Source organism: Cebus imitator, unplaced genomic scaffold, assembly GCF_001604975.1.
Source record: "Cebus imitator isolate Cc_AM_T3 unplaced genomic scaffold, Cebus_imitator-1.0 Scaffold202, whole genome shotgun sequence".
NCBI lineage: Eukaryota > Metazoa > Chordata > Mammalia > Primates > Cebidae > Cebus > Cebus imitator.
The window spans coordinates 2,033,916-2,049,601 of record NW_016107517.1 but is presented as its reverse complement, the minus strand read 5'-3'; the positions used below and the strand labels follow the sequence as shown (position 1 = coordinate 2,049,601).

At 40.7% G+C, this 15,686-nt stretch overlaps 1 protein-coding gene across 7 annotated transcripts in view; it reads left to right on the top strand.

The window, feature by feature from the left end:
• The window catches only part of IL18R1 (interleukin 18 receptor 1), a 41,590-nt gene that overhangs the window by 12,303 nt on the left and 13,601 nt on the right, over positions 1-15,686 (top strand). For 6 of the 7 annotated variants that reach the window (XM_037745469.1, XM_037745470.1, XM_017547855.2 and 3 more), the window contains 3 exons: positions 3,472-3,637; positions 7,017-7,170; positions 12,965-13,027. In XM_037745469.1, coding sequence (XP_037601397.1) covers positions 3,472-3,637; positions 7,017-7,170; positions 12,965-13,027 — 383 coding nt within the window. The remainder of the gene's footprint in view (positions 1-3,471; positions 3,638-7,016; positions 7,171-12,964; positions 13,028-15,686) is intronic. The other variant, XM_037745472.1, reaches the window with a different exon arrangement.

Genomic DNA, 15,686 nt, shown 5'->3' with positions numbered 1-15,686 from the left:
TAGAAAAAATTAAATAGTTCTTTTGATAAACACCAATACATCTTCAGGTGACCTTTGAAAAGCAATAATTACAGAAGTGGGTCACAACTGGGATTTTTCACAACTCTAAGGAAGAATGAATACTCACAAATGGGGTAAAGGAAAAAGAACAACAAACACATCTGCCCCCGCTTTTGACTCCTGATTGAATGAAATTTATTTAAAGGAATAAAGTATTCTGGACAGGGCATAGAGAGCACATTGAAAGGAACAGCCAGGCATCTATGATCATCACTTGGAAATAACAGAAGCATATGGTATTGGTCATCTTTCTGTCATGGGGAGCAGAGAATACAGCCTGACTTAGGAAACAACAATGGAAGCAAAAGATTGAGGTAGGATTTCAGAGAGGTGTGGAGAGACAGGGTAGCAGACAGGAGACGCTGAGAAAAATGAGGCGTCCCAGAGTGGATATTGGAGACTGATACTGTGAGAGTGAAGTGATGAGGAGAGAAGCAGCTTTGACAATGGCTTTGATGATTAATGGGATTCTACATGGAAGCAGGTTGTTTTAGACACCTAGGAGCATAGAAGATACAGACATCTTCAAGTATCGTGCAATTGGTAAGCAGCATTTACTGCAGATGTGTGTGTGTGTGTGTGTGTGTGCGTGCACACGCCCGTACACACACGTGTGTGTTGTGCAATTGGTAAGCAGTATTTACTGCAGATGTGTGTGTGTGTGTGCGCATACGTACACGTGTGTTCTAACGTAGGTGTGTAAGCCTTTGTAGTTTGATGTGGAATCTATCACTGAACAGACTTTACACCTGAAATTTTCCCATTAGAACAGTAATTAAATTCTTAGGAGTCCATTGCTAATAATCAAATGCCACTGAAGACTGATAATTCAGTCCTGCAGTGAAAATCACTTTGTCTCACCAAATTTTAAGAAAAAAAACAACTAAGAAGGAAGGGGATATAGGAGTTTTCAATGATAGAGGTGAAGAAATGAAGGTGTAGAGAAATGCACACACAGAAATGTAATAATCAGATCCTAGGCTGACAGGCAGCAAGTTCAGCTTGGTGAGCAGCCTCAGAAGAGGGGCTGGTGCTTATCCCCTGGTGTATGTGGACAAAAATGAGTGGCTTTCATAACCAGGATGGACTGGGCCTGTGGCAGGAAAGTGTGTTCATGGATTTGGGCCAGGTGGCCTCGGTGTTCACCAGCCTTGGAGCTCCTGGATGGCAGGAGCAGTGTGATGTTGCTTGTTTCAGCATTCCCATTGCAGTGTCCTGCAAATGGAGTGTAATCAGTCCGCTAGCATTTGTTGAGCATTAGGAATGGAGGATTACAGAGATAGAGAACAATGCAATCTGCCAAGATGGGAATATTCATGTACTCTATTCCTTTTAAGCAACAGGTCAGAGAGATCCAGAAATCTCTATCTCTCCAGTTCATCGAGGCCAAAGTTGGGGAGACTTTACAAAAATACACTGGAGAAGAAGACTCTGCCAATGGGATTCTGAATCCAGTTCAAGGGCCAGATAGCTCTATCATGTCCCATGGCCACTGACCCACTGCCTCTAACCATGGCAACAGTCTGCCACCTTCTCCAGTCATGGCCAATCTTTCATAAAGTCATGCCCAAGGTGAAGGGGCCAGATTCATTGGATTGTGAAAGTGATTAGAATTGTGCAAAGCACTTCTGGCCTTTGGGGCCAAATAGATGTGCATTTGCACCCTGGCCCCATCTTGTAGCAAGTGTGTGCCCTGAGCAAGTTGTTTAACCTCTCTGAGATTTAGCATTCTCATTGGAGCCTAAGTAAAATAGTCAGCTCCCTTGCACTTACATAGTCTAACACTTGGAACTCAGTAAGTGCTAGTCTTGTTTTCCTTCTATCCTATTGAAGACCTAAAGGGGAACTGGAAGAGCCTAAAGTGAGCACAAATGTGTCGGGCATATAGCATAACTTAATAACACCTGTCTGCTGTGTTTAGTAAATGAATCTACACATCCCAGGTACAGGGTAAGCTAACATCAAATTGGAAACACTTTCTTTTTAAGAACTTCATTTAAAAAATGCTGTATCTTTCTCCATTTCTTTCTTTCTTTCTCTTTCTTTCTTTCTTTCTTTCTTTCTTTCTTTCTTTCTTTCTTTCTTTCTTTCTCTCTCTCTCTCTCTCTCTCCTTCCTTCCTTCCTTCCTTCCTTCCTTCCTTCCTTCCTTCCTTCCTTCTTTCTCTCTCTCTCTCTCTCTCTCTCTTTCTTTATTTCGTCTTTCTTTCTTTCTCTCTTTTGACAGAGTTTTGCTCTTGTTGCCCAGGCTGGAGTGCAATAGCACAATCTCGGCTCACTGCCACCTCTGCCTCCTGCCTCAGCCTCCCAAGTAGCTGGGATTACAGACACCCACCACCACACCCCGCCAAGTTTTGTATTTTAGTAGAGATGGGGGTTTTACCACATTGGTCAGGCTGGTCTCAAACTCCTGACCTCAGGTGACCTACCTGTCTCAGCCTCACAAAGTGCTGGGATTACAGGGGTGAGCCACTGCACCCGGCCTAGTGATAGTCCTGATCACTAATTTCTGATCAGGAGGAAAAACAACTATAAAATCTACTCATACTCACTTTTGGTCAGTAAGGCATTTAAAGAGCTAATTCAATTACACTGAGGGCAGCAACTCCAGACTTTGGTTTATTCAACAGTAAGAGAAGGGGATTGGAACAAATTGCCATGAGAAACATGAAACCTAATGCATATACACACACATTTAGAAAACAACATCAGGAGTTTATAGACCTGGTGAAACCAAAGCCACCCTCTCATCCTGGACTAAGACTCTCTAAACTTTCTCACTCATAGGCAGGTGTTGAACGATGAGAGCACATGGACAAAGGGAGGGGAGCACTACACACTGGGGTCAGTTGGGGGGAAATAGGGGAGGGATGGTGGGGGGTGGGGAGCTGGGGGGGGATAGCAGGGGGAGAAATGCCAGATGTAGGTGATGGGGAGGAAGGCAGCAAATCACACTGTCATGTGTGTTCCTATGCAACAATTTTGCATGTTCTTCACATGTACCCCAAAACCTAAAATACAATAAAATAAATAAATGGGAAAAAAAAAAGACTCTCTAAACTTATCCATCACCAAAGATCATTGACATTGTAAACATCTCCTGTTCTGACATCCATAATATATTGCCTGCAGTAGGATATGTACGTGTGTGTGTGTGTGTTTGCCTGCATGTGTGTGTTTCTCTGTGTGTGTAGACTGCTAAGGTTTTCATTTTTTACCTCCTGCTCCCATGACAGTTGTTAAATTTCTTGCTCCTCTGAACCAAAAGGAGGCAGAGCAGGGTTTGCATATCAATGAATCGATCTCTTTAAAAAAATAAAGGAAAAATATAGCATTGGTTACTAAAGGGAAGAGGGTGATATTTGCAAAGTTTCTGTAGTATTATAAAATACCTTTACACCTTTATTCCGTAGAAATCATACTCAGGAATGGAACTTAAATGTCATCAGAAGAAATAAACACAGCTGTTTCACTGAGAAACAAGTAACTAGTAAAGCTGTGAGAGTTAAAAAATTTTTGCAGATAACCTGTGAAAACAGTTACTATCAAAAACTGGTCAACAGCACATCATTGTATAAGGTAATGCTTTTTACAATATTTTAACTTTAAGACTTGGAAAAGATAAAATTCCCAAATCAGGGGCTGAGGGCTATCATTTTGGTCTCATAACAAAGAAGCTGCCTGACCCCACATGGCCCACTGGCCCTGTTTGAGCCCAGTTCCTCACTGGCTTGTTGCCAAGAGCTGATACATAGTATTGACATGTGTTCCACAGTAGTTTCCCTGGATTTGGTGTTCAATAAATGATCACAACTTCCTCTCCCACACCCTTCCTGCATTTTCCTTCTCTTTCAATAAATTAATTTTTAGCAATGCTAGTTTAAAGATTTCCATTTCTCCTGTCACACATACTTACTATTTAAAACTTGATTGTATATGTTTTTCTGAATATATTAGTTTATTTTATAAAATTAGAAGATGGAAAACTGAAAAATGAAGAAAGCAAAAATCACTCATCATTTCATCAGTTAGAGACTTTGTGGTTTTTTTCTGTGTAGTATCTGGTTTTTAAAAGTGGTCTATTTCATTTTATTGCTTTTTTCTTCTAAAAATCATGTTGTGACTATCCCTTCATATCTTTAAACAATCTTCTAAGCATGGGCTTTCATTTTGCATGTGCCTGGTCTCATCTTACTAATCGCATTGATACTGGACATTTGTGAATTTCCTATTTTTCACTATTATTTAAAGGTGAAAATGATTACCATTTCCACAAATCCTTGGGTGTTTATGTAATTTGTCCTTCAACCAAATCCCTAAATGTAGAATTATTGGATCAAAGGCTGTGAGCATGTTTATATGGCTCTTTCTCCACACAATCAAATTCATCTCCAGGGATTTATGCCAATTTTACCCGCCCTTGATAAAAGAATTCCAATTTTCTGTCACCTCCACAGCACTGGGAAATAATAATCCTAGAATGTTTAAAATTTGATATGAAAAATTTCTAAAACTCCTAGTGGTTTTTTACTTTTCTTAGTAATAAATTAAACTTTTGTATATATTGATTGGATCTTAACCACAATAAGGCAATTTTGTGGATTGTCTGTTTATTTTCTCTGTTTTCTTCAGTTGAATTTTAAAAGCTCTTATACACCATTGAATATTGTACAGCCATAAAAAATGATGAGTTCATGTCCTTTGCAGGGACATGGAGGAAGCTGGAAATCATCATTCTCAGCAAACTCACACAGGAACAGAAAACCAAACACAACATGTTCTCACTCATAACTGGGAGTTGAACAATGAGAACACATGGACACAGGGAGGGGAACATCACACTCCGGGGGAATAGGGGAAGGATAGTATTAGGAGAAATACCTAATGTAGATAATGGGTTGATGGCACATGTATACCTATGTAACAAACCTGCACGTTCTGCACATGTATTCCAGAACTTAAAGTAAATAAAAAATAAAACCTCTTTTAGACCATGCTATAGAAATTATATATACACACACATATATATAGTGTGTGTATAGAGTGTGTATATGCATAAAAAACATGCACATTCCTATCCATGCACACACACAACATGAATTGTGTAGTTCAGGGATCCCCAATCCCCGGGCCACCCCCCGTCACTCACATTACCAGATCAGATCAGCAGTGGCATTAGACTCTCATAGGAGCACAAACCCTATTGTGAACCAGGCATGAGAGGAATCTAGGTTTCACACTCCTTATGAGAATCTAATGCCTGATGATCTGTCACTGTCTCCCTTCACCCCCAGATAGGACCATCTAGTTGCAGGAAAACAAGCTCAGGGCTCCACTGATTCCACATTATGGTGAGTTATATAATTACTTCATTATATATTACAATATAATAATAATAGAAATAAAGTGCACAATAAAAGTAATACACTTGCATCATCCCCAAACCAAACATATCCCTTCAACTCCCCCCACCCTCGTCCATGGAAAAATTGTCATCCACGAAACCGGTCTCTGTGTCAAGACTGTTGGGGACAGCTGATGTAGTTTATATTGAATAACAAATATGAATAATGTGCTTCTGTCATGGAAACTTTAAAGAGCTGTAAGAGAGAGCGGTCTGAACAGAACTTGGGAAAACTGAAACAAGTGATGATGATTTCCCTGAAACCTTTGTTTGTATCTTATGCTTGAGCACTGTTTACTTGTGGTTTTCAAAAACAGCTCTTTTCTGAAATGTTTTCTAAACATTCGAGTCAGTTCTGAGTTGACTTGACTGAATTTCCCATCAATGTACAAATGTATTACAGTACACTTAAATTGGTGAGGCTTGGTGTGCCAAGTTTTAAGAAATTCCAAAATACAGATATTTAAATTAAGAACATTGGCGCATCAAGGATGTTTAGCTAAACAATTGACCACAGGGCTAAGTATTCTAAACCTGTTGACTGACCATGACTTCACCTGAGAGCAAGGAGGGTAAATCAGTAAACTGCTGACTGGAAAAGAAAATGAAGAGTCTCTGATCTTTTCCACAGGTTGGAAAAATTAGTTTGGTTTTATAAAACTTTGACTTACACATAAATAATTTACTGATGTGAGGTACACATGTGGGTGCTTCTTGGACACATTCTATGCACAATGGGTCTAGCCCCAGTGGCTGCCAGCTCTGAGGAAAAAGTCTGTGGGCGGTAGGTTCTCTTTGCCTGGTGTCTGCAGAAACAGTGTCCATTGGTCAAGAATGGCCATTCAGCCCTCAGCCTTCCCATGTGGTCCTTGGATGGCTCTGGGACCTACCTCTGGATATGAGATGTGCTGAATTGAAGAAAGTGATTTTATTTATTACAATTAGTATTAATTCCTGTGACATGTATGGAAATGTGTGTGTGTGAGATAGAGATGTTTGAGTGTACCTATGGATTTGAATATTGTTGATGCATTTCTAATCAGCTTGCTGGCTTCTGGTGGAGGGTGTTAAGGGCATGGGTGGTCTGCTAGCTACTTAGTCCTCTGAGTAATTCTCCTCCCACCCCACTACCCACCCCTGGGATGCATAGTCTGGAATACACAAAATTTGGACTGAACATGTGGGAAACAGAGATGTCACTCAAGCAAGGATTTTTGTTGTAATGTTTTCTCTGTCTCTGTCTCTCTGTTTGTATCTCTGTGCACGCATGTAAAGGAGAGGTGAAAGGAAATTGATGAAAGCAGCTACAATGTTTCTATTTCCCCATGCTGTACTTCTCAGTATCTATTAATAAAGACAATCATAACAACAGCAATGGGACTGTTTTTAATTGTTTCAGTAAAAGTAGTATCAAGTAATGGATATATACACAGAATTGCTACTTTCCATTCTTTTTTCCTTTTTCTCTAAAGATATTTAACTCAAAAATTTGGATAATTGTAATATGAATTCGGCCTTTACTTAAAGTATTTTAACTTGCTTTCTTAAAAACAGAACTGTAAAAAGCTACTGGAGAACAAGGAAAACCCAATGATAAAGAAGAATGCTGAGTTTGAAGATCAGGGATATTACTCCTGCGTGCATTTCCTTCATCACGATGGAAAACTATTTAACATCACCAAAACCTTCAATATTACAGTATTGGGAGGTAAGGGAAATCTTAGAATTGGGAAGAAGCAGATGTATTTTAGTAAAATGGAATTTTTTTCATTCTTCAAAACTGTGTAGGAATTGAGAACCCACTTAGTTGGGGTTGTGACCACATCACTAGTTCAAATATAAGTGTCAAACTCTTCATTTTGGTGGACCTCTACTTGGCTGAAAAACAACCTCTTTTTGGGAAGGAAATGAAAATCTATATGAATAAACTGCACATAAGTCAGCTCTTTTTCATATGATATTTGAGTAAATTCTGGAATCTTTTGTTGTTAAATTTACATTTTCATGCCATGAATATTTATTGAAGACATCTGTAGTCAATAAATGGTACTTAGCACAGCGAGGCAGGGAAGCAAGGAAATATGAGATGAAGTGAGCACTGTACTATTCTCAAGGGATTTGATTATAATCAGGAGAGACAATAAGCTACATGAAGGTGCCACCATATCAAATAGCATCACCTGTGAGGCTGCAAGAGTGCAGGGGGAAGTTGGAGGAAGGACAGATGCTAGAGACTCCATTTGACCTTGGTCTTGGAGGGGGAGCCTCATGAATGGGGGAAGACCTGCTGGGGAAAGGGCTGTCGTCTGAGAGAGTGTAAGGAACACTGATGTGCTGGTGGGAAGGGAGGCATGCTGGACCCAGGCTGTGTGTGATGGAAGAACAGAATCCTGGGACATTAAAGATATTTAATTAAACCTCACCCAGTGAAGATATTCATCATAAAGCACAGCCAATAATTGATCATCCAGTCCCTTCTGGGAAGCTGCCAAGGAAATGTCCAAATCACATAGCAGCATAATCCAGGTTTTAGTATCTGATTGTCAGTCTTTTTTTCTGTTGAGTCCATTTCCCTTCTCGTAGCTTCCAACCACTGATTTTGGTTTGCCTTCAAGAATTTCATAGATTAAGTCTGGCCCCTTCTTAAAATGACAGCTCCTTTGATGATTTGAAGACAATGGTTTATTCAGCCTAGACGTCCCCACCCATCATCCTGAGGAACTGGAAACTGTAACACCTGTGTGGGTGGCTTGTTCAGCAAAATCTGTGGGCTCGCATTTGGCACAGCGTTTGCTTTAGCAGCATCTTTCCTCTTCACTACAACCGTGTAGCGATATACACCCACGTATTACCAGGTTAACAAATTACCCCAAGTTTAGGGTCTTTGCTAAAATCAAGGTTTTGGTAGGATTCGCTGCTTACAGAGGCTCTAGGGGAAAATACATTTCTTTGCCTTTGCCTTTTTCCGCTTCTAGAGACCACCTGCTGTTCTTGGCTTGTGCCACTTCATTTCGGAGTCAAACACATTCGATTCCCTCATCCCATCTCCTTTTTGACTCTGACCTTTCTGTCTCCCTGATGAGGACCTTGAGACTACATTGTGCGCACCGAGATAACTCAGGATGATCTCCCTGTCTCAAGATCTTTAATTTAATCACATCTAGAGGTTCCTTCTGCCATGTAACATACCATATTCACAGGAACTCGGGAGTAGGATGTGGGAAACTTTGGGGTCTATTATTCTGCCTGCCACAGCCCAGAGCCTAGGAAACCCAAAACTGAATTTTTAAACTCAAAAACTTAAATTCTATGTATAATCATCTACCTTGGGCTGGGCCGGTGGCTCATGCCTGTAATCTCAGCACTTTGGAAGGCTGAGGCAGGTGGATCACAAGGTCAGGAGTTCAAGACCAGCCTGGCCAACATGGTGAAACCCTGTCTCTACTAAAAATACAAAAATTAGCCAGGCATGGTGGCAGGTGCCTGTAATCTCGCCTACTCAGGAGGCTGAGGCAGAGAATTGCTAAAACCCAGGAGGCAGAGGTTTCAGTGAACCAAGATCACGCCACTGCATTCCAGCCTGGGTGACAGAGTGAGATTGAATCTAAAAAAAGAAAAAAAAAAATTATCTACCCCAAAATCTCCAATTTTACTTTCTTACATGTATTTTTATTCTTATATAAATCTCTGTTCCTTTGATTCTTTCAGAACCTACATCCTCTCTCCCACCATCTTTGCTTTCCACCCATCAGCAACCCTTTCCTTCCTTCTTTGACGAAGCCATAAGAGTATCTGTTATTAAAAGGGTACTTGCTATGGGCCAGGGACTGTGCCAAGTACTTGAGTTGAATCATCTCATATCATCCTCACAACAGTTCTGTGAGGCTGTGGCCTTGGGTGAGTTAATTTCCTTAGTTCCTCTCTGTCTCAGCTTCCTCATGATGAAATGGGACAGTAGTGGTTCATCCCTTGTAGGGCTGGTTGACGATGATTGAGTGAGTGATTGTGTGTACAGCTCTAGGGTGGCTCTAGGGACAGGAAGAGCTCTGCTGTAATGACCATATCCCATACCTCACCTGCAGCACAATGTATTCTTCTCCCATAATTGTCCATCTTATTTTTCTTGTCTCCTTGGAGAATGTCAACTGAGTCTCTCAGGACTCCACTCAAATGTCCCTCCTCCTTCGTGCCCCCATGACCTCTTGTTTGTATTTCCGATTGCTGTCAGAGTTGCATTACATGTGTGTCTCAGTCAATAACTTGAAAAGTGTCTGAAAACGTTTGCACTGAGTTCTGTTCCTCATCTTTGCATCTTGAATACCTACGACTGGCACTTGGCATAGAATAGGTGCTCATTACATGTCTGTTGTGTGCATTATTGAGAGAGCAACAACTCCTTCAATGCTACATACAGCAAAATGTCTAGACACTTCACCATCCTAGCTATGTTTTTGGATTTGGTAAAGTTGCCATCAGTTTATAGAAATTAGAGCTTGTCGTTGGAGAGGACTGTCAGGAGGTGTTCTGGCCTGTGTTGAGGACAGTGGGGCTCTGAGCTCCTGCCTTCTCCAAGTTGTGTCTTTATTACGGCACACTTGCCATCACAGATGAAGATCTCTTACCTGCCACATGGTGACCGCTGTAGTGGTGTAAAGGTGTGATACCTCTCCTCCCCGTCATAAGGGTCATGACAATGCTCCCATAAAAAAGACAGATTAACAAGAAGCAAGCAAAACGAATTTATTTAATCAAAATTTTCTGTGACATGGAAGCCTTCAGAAATGAAGACCCCAGGGCTGGGTGCTGTGGTTCATGCCTGTAATCCTAGCACTTTGGGAGGCTGAGGTGGGCAGATCACCTGAAGCCAGGAGTTTGAGGCTAGCCTGGCCAACATGATGAAAACCCATCTCTACTAAAAATATAAAAATTAGCTTGCTGTGGTGACAGAACCTATAATCCCAGCCTCTTGGGAGGCTGAGGCAGGGAGAATTGCTTGAATCCAGGGGGCGGAGGTTGTAGTGAGTGGACAGTGTGCCAGCCTGGGTGACAGAGTGGGACTCAATCAGAAAAAAAGAAAAGAAAAGAAAGGAAGGAAGGAAGCAAGGAAGGGAGGAAGGGAAGGAAGGAAGGAAGGGAGGGAGAGAGGGAAGGAGAGAGAGGGAGGAAGGAAGGAAAGAAGGAAGGAAGGAAGGAAGGAAGGAAGGAAGGAAGGAAGGCAGGCAGGCCGGCCCCAAGACTCAGGGAAAACTGTTTTTTCTTTTTAAGTCCTTAGGCTCTAGAAGCATGGACAGCCATGTAGAAATGTGATTGGACAAAAGGATATGACCTAATGCTAATAGACTCAGTGGGGAAACCCACCAAGACCTGTCTGCTAAGATTCTTCTTGGCCTCTCTGTTACCTTTCTTTTTCCTGGGTAATAGACTGAGTGGCAAAACCCAGCAAGACCTGTCTGCTCAGATTCTTCTTGGCCTCTCTGTTATATTTCTTTTTCCTGGATAGAGGGCAGAGGGTATTAAGACCTACTGTCAGACCGAAGAAGGTCAAAGAATTTTTAGCCAGCTCCTGGACAGAAAGGCAGAAGGTTAGGGTCATGCTTCTAGGTTCTATGGCTTATTTTGGGGAAAAGGATTCTGGTTTTTATGATCTGCTTTTGGGAAGAAGTCTGGTTTCTATAACTTGCTTTGGGGAGAATGGGGGCATGAAGCAGGAGGGCAGGAGAAGGTCACAGGGATCTTGATTTTGAGGTTGCTTTGAGGCCTTCCAATGTCCTTTAGTTTAAAGTAGTCAACCTGCCAAAATGCCATACTTTGGTCACTGTTTTTCGAACCCAGAAGTACCATTGCCTTCAGCTCATGTTCGTGAATCACAGTCACCCGAATTTCCACTGGGTATCTGCCACTTTCCTGGTCTCATGCTCTGGCTCATCTGGTGGTGTCTCCTCCTACTGCTGACGACCTCTGTGCCGTTTTGATTCTGATGCTAGCCTCCTAAGTAGACTGGTCACGTCAAGGGGATGCACTAAGGTGCTGTCTTCCTTTTGTGACCTACATGGGACTGCATTCTTCACTTTACACCAGTTGTGCAAACTCAGGGCTGATCTGGATTTCCTATGATCTAATTTGAGTGTTAGTAGATAGCACCCTTTGTTTAAGATGTTCTTCACACTTCCCCTTCTCAAATCTTCCGTGCAAGTTTCAGGGGCAAAAATTGATCCAGAGAAAGGTAGTCAGTAGCAGTTTTCCCCTTCATATGGAAATTGCCTCCTGCTTCTTTGTCTTTGAATTCAAGCCCATGTTGCTTCGTGCTGCCAGACCTGAGAGTTAGTTCTTTCCCTAGATACATCTCAGCTCCTCTTGCCTGTCTGCCAGAATTTCGGGCTTGCCCAGAGACTCTGAATCCTGGGGAACCCACTCTTGACTCCCAACCCCAGGGTCTACTGTACTGATTTCATTCTCCTGTTCTTGCTCACATATCTGCCCACTGCATTCTCCACTGCTCACTCTGTGGCACTGCACTTTATGAGAGGGCTCAGGGAGGTGTGAAAGCTGCAGGAAAGCTTTTGAGTCCCACTATACTCCACTTGACCAAGCATTCTGCTTGCTGAGCACCCGCAAGTCCCAGAAGGGCTGCTCTGGATGTTGCTTGAAAATGCCTGTAAAGCACCGTGGTTTCTAAAAGGGAACAGTCCTGGTCATGAGGAATGTTACTAATACAGATATTAGGGTCAACAATAACTTCACTATGTACCAGTATAAATTTATGACCACAGCTGCTCTTAGGGTTTGGAGTTGTCAGCTGCCTTAGGCAAGAGCCTGCTGAGTGATGATTTACTTCCCAAGCATCGCCAGATGGCGACTGAGAAGACAAGATTTATGTGCAGTCCTTCCAGTCGAGGTCAGAAGCCACTCAGGAGCAAAAGTAGAACTTGTCCTATAAGCATGGACTTAACCAACAGGGCCAGGGCTGACGTGAGGCCCCTGGGGCACAATATGGAAGGGACACTGCTCTTAGCATCTGCCAGGGAACAGTGGCCACCTAGAGGGATTTGCTTTTTTCATCCTGTCTTGGCCCCTCTCCCTGTAAATCCATCACAGGCCAGCTGAGGAGGACAGATGGAGGGAATCACGACAGAGCAGAAAGGCTCTTCCCAGTGATTTTGCATGGTCCAAGTCCTGCATGTTTGATCGTCTGGGAGTCAGGCAGCAGTGGAGGAGCATCTTCCTCTGCCTTTTACTTAAAGTGAGCAGAAGCTGCAGATTTGAGTAAGAGGAAACCAGGTACAAGGTGCTTTAAGCATTTCTGTGAGCAGGGAGTTGATGGAAAATGAAGCAACAAACGATATATCTGCAACCTTTAGTTAATGCAAATAGGACTCAAGTGAACGCAAACTGCTGACTACTGGAACCCTTGTTACATGAAATGAGCACGTTCTAATAGATGCTTGTCTTAGAGAAGCTCAAGGCAACACTAATATATTTGTCTTTTCTTTTGTCACTTCTAGATAGCGGTTATATAGTTCCGGTTCTTCTTGGATCAAAGCTTAACCATGTTGCAGTGGAATTAGGTATACTCCAACAGATGTATATTCTGTATTTATGAGTAGGGGACATAATACAGTCTTCCAAGGGTAAATATGATTCATTATTGAATGACACCAGATACTCATTTCATATTTAGTGAATAACATTACAAAACTAGAAAAAGGGTGGCATTTTTTGAATGTTGCCACTTTTAACCTGACTTAAAAGAGGCAACATTTTAAAGTTCAAGAGACAGCAAAACTGCCTGTGGTCTATAGACTGTTTTTGCTGTCCTGTGTGTGGCTTTTATTTAACTGTCTCCGTGGTCATTTCTAAATATGAAAATTCAGGCTGGGCATGGTGGCTCACACTTGGAATCCCAGCACTTTGGGAGGCCAGGGTAGGCAGATCACTTGAAGTCAGAAATTTGAGACCAGCCTGGCCAGCATGGCAAAACCCCTTCTCTACTAAATATACAAAAATTAGCCGGGCATGGTGGCACGTGCCTGTAGTCCCTGCTACTCAGGAGACTGAGGCAGGAGAATTGCTTGAACCTAGAAGGTGGTGGTTGTAATGAGCCAAGATCATACCACTGAACTCCAGCCTGGGAGACAGAGCAACACTCTGGATCAAAAAAAAAAAAAAAAAAAAAAAAAAAAAAAAAAAAAAAAATCAATAAGAACATTCTGGAGAGATGACTCAAACTAATTTAGTGGTTGAATGTTTGATTAATTGATTGACTTTGAATCAATTGACTGAATTGACTGTATGTATATTTAGGCTTTGTCTAGCTAGATCTTATGAATGAACATGTCCAATTGAGTAATTTCTTTCAAAAGAGGAGAAAAAGAAGGAAAGGAAGAAATTCACATATACTATACTAAATATGCTAAGCCGGGTATCGTGCTAGGTCATTGAAATATATTATTGAATTAAATCCTCCAAGCAACACTGAGGCATGTATTCTCATTTTATGAATTAAATAACTGAAGTGCAAAAAGGCTAAGTAACGTGTCCAAAGTTGAATCACTGAAAAGTGGCAGTCTCTGTTGATTGCTTTCAGAGACCACACCTTATAACCACAGTTGGAGCCACAGTGATTTATATGACCATATGTGCCCAGTGCAGCTGGTCTCCTATGCCATTTGTATCTGAGGTTTACCTGCTTTATATTTTTATTTATTTCTTTGTCTTTATTATTTTTTCTTCTACTCAGTGGGGCTTAACTTGCACTTTTTGTTCTAGTTTGTACACATGAAGAATTAGATAATTAATTTTAATTTTCCTCTGGTAGTATATGCATTCAAACTCCAAGTTTCCCAGTAAGCACTACTTTAGCTGTTTGTCATATTTTCATACTATTCAGTTTAAACCATTTCTTCAAATTTCCCTTGTAATTTGTTTTTCCACCAAAAAATATTGTTGTTTTAAAATTTCCAAATATTTGGAAAACTTTCTAGTCATTGTCTCTTGTTGATGTCCTCTTTAGTTTCATTATGGTCCAAGATTATACACAGTGTCATTTCAACCTTTTGGAATTTGTAGTGACTTACTTAAGACCTACAATATGGTATAACTTGCTGAATATTCCAAGGGCATTTGAAACAAAGATATAGTCTATAGGTTTTTGTTTTATTATTCTTTAAATGTCAATTTGGTTAAGTTTGTTAATGGTGCTGTTCAAAAAATTTATATACTTACCAATCTCTTATCTGCTTGTTCTATCTGTTGCTGAGAGAGACATGTGAATATCTCCAACTATTAAGGTCAATTTGGCTCTATCTCCTTTTGTTCTGTAAATTTTTGTCTTATATACATTGGAGCTATCTTATATGCATACACAGATTTATGCTTGTTGGATTGACACTTTTATCATTATGAAATATCTCTCTATCTATCATAATATTTCCTTTCTCAATGCATTGCTCTGTCATATGAAATAGCCACTAGTTTTTTTTTTTTTTTTTTTTTTTTTTCTTGGAATTGTCATATTTTTTTTTTTTTTTTTTTTTTTACTACTAACTTTTTTTTGTTCTATACATAAGTGTCTCTCATAAACTGCATGTATTTGGATCTTTCTTGAAATCTGGTTAGCATGATGTTTAGTCCATCTGTATATTTAAAATTACTGTTATAGTTGGTATATCATATACCCATGATATAAAAATATTCATTTTATTCTTTTTAAAATAAATTACACTTTGCTGAAAATGACCATATTTCCATCCACTTGTTCATCTTTTTCTCTATTTTCTTTCAAACAGTTATTTATAGTTTTTAATCTGCTAAATTCTGCATCTGTAGGTCTGCATCTATTATCTATCTTTTCTATTGATTATCATGCATATTTTCTGTCTCTTTGTGTGTCTCTTAACTTTTTATTGTTGATCTTTGTGTATCAAACAATTAAAGTGAATACAGTTTGTGTTATTTTTTCTTACAAGTAGGTAGTATGAGAGTTTGAGTATCTCAGTTGACTCAGAACTGAACTGGGGTGGCTGGGATGTAGGTATGTTAGATCCAATCTGCCTTCATCTCTGATAGCTGTGGGGAGAGGGGTTGCTGCAGTCATGTGTTTGTTGCAGCCATTTTCTCTGATAGGACTTGCTCTCCCAATTACCATGAAACTGCAAGTGATACCATGCAGCCTATACAGCCTATTACACTGCCTGAGCACTTAGCAGTAATTCTGCAAGCCTGTGC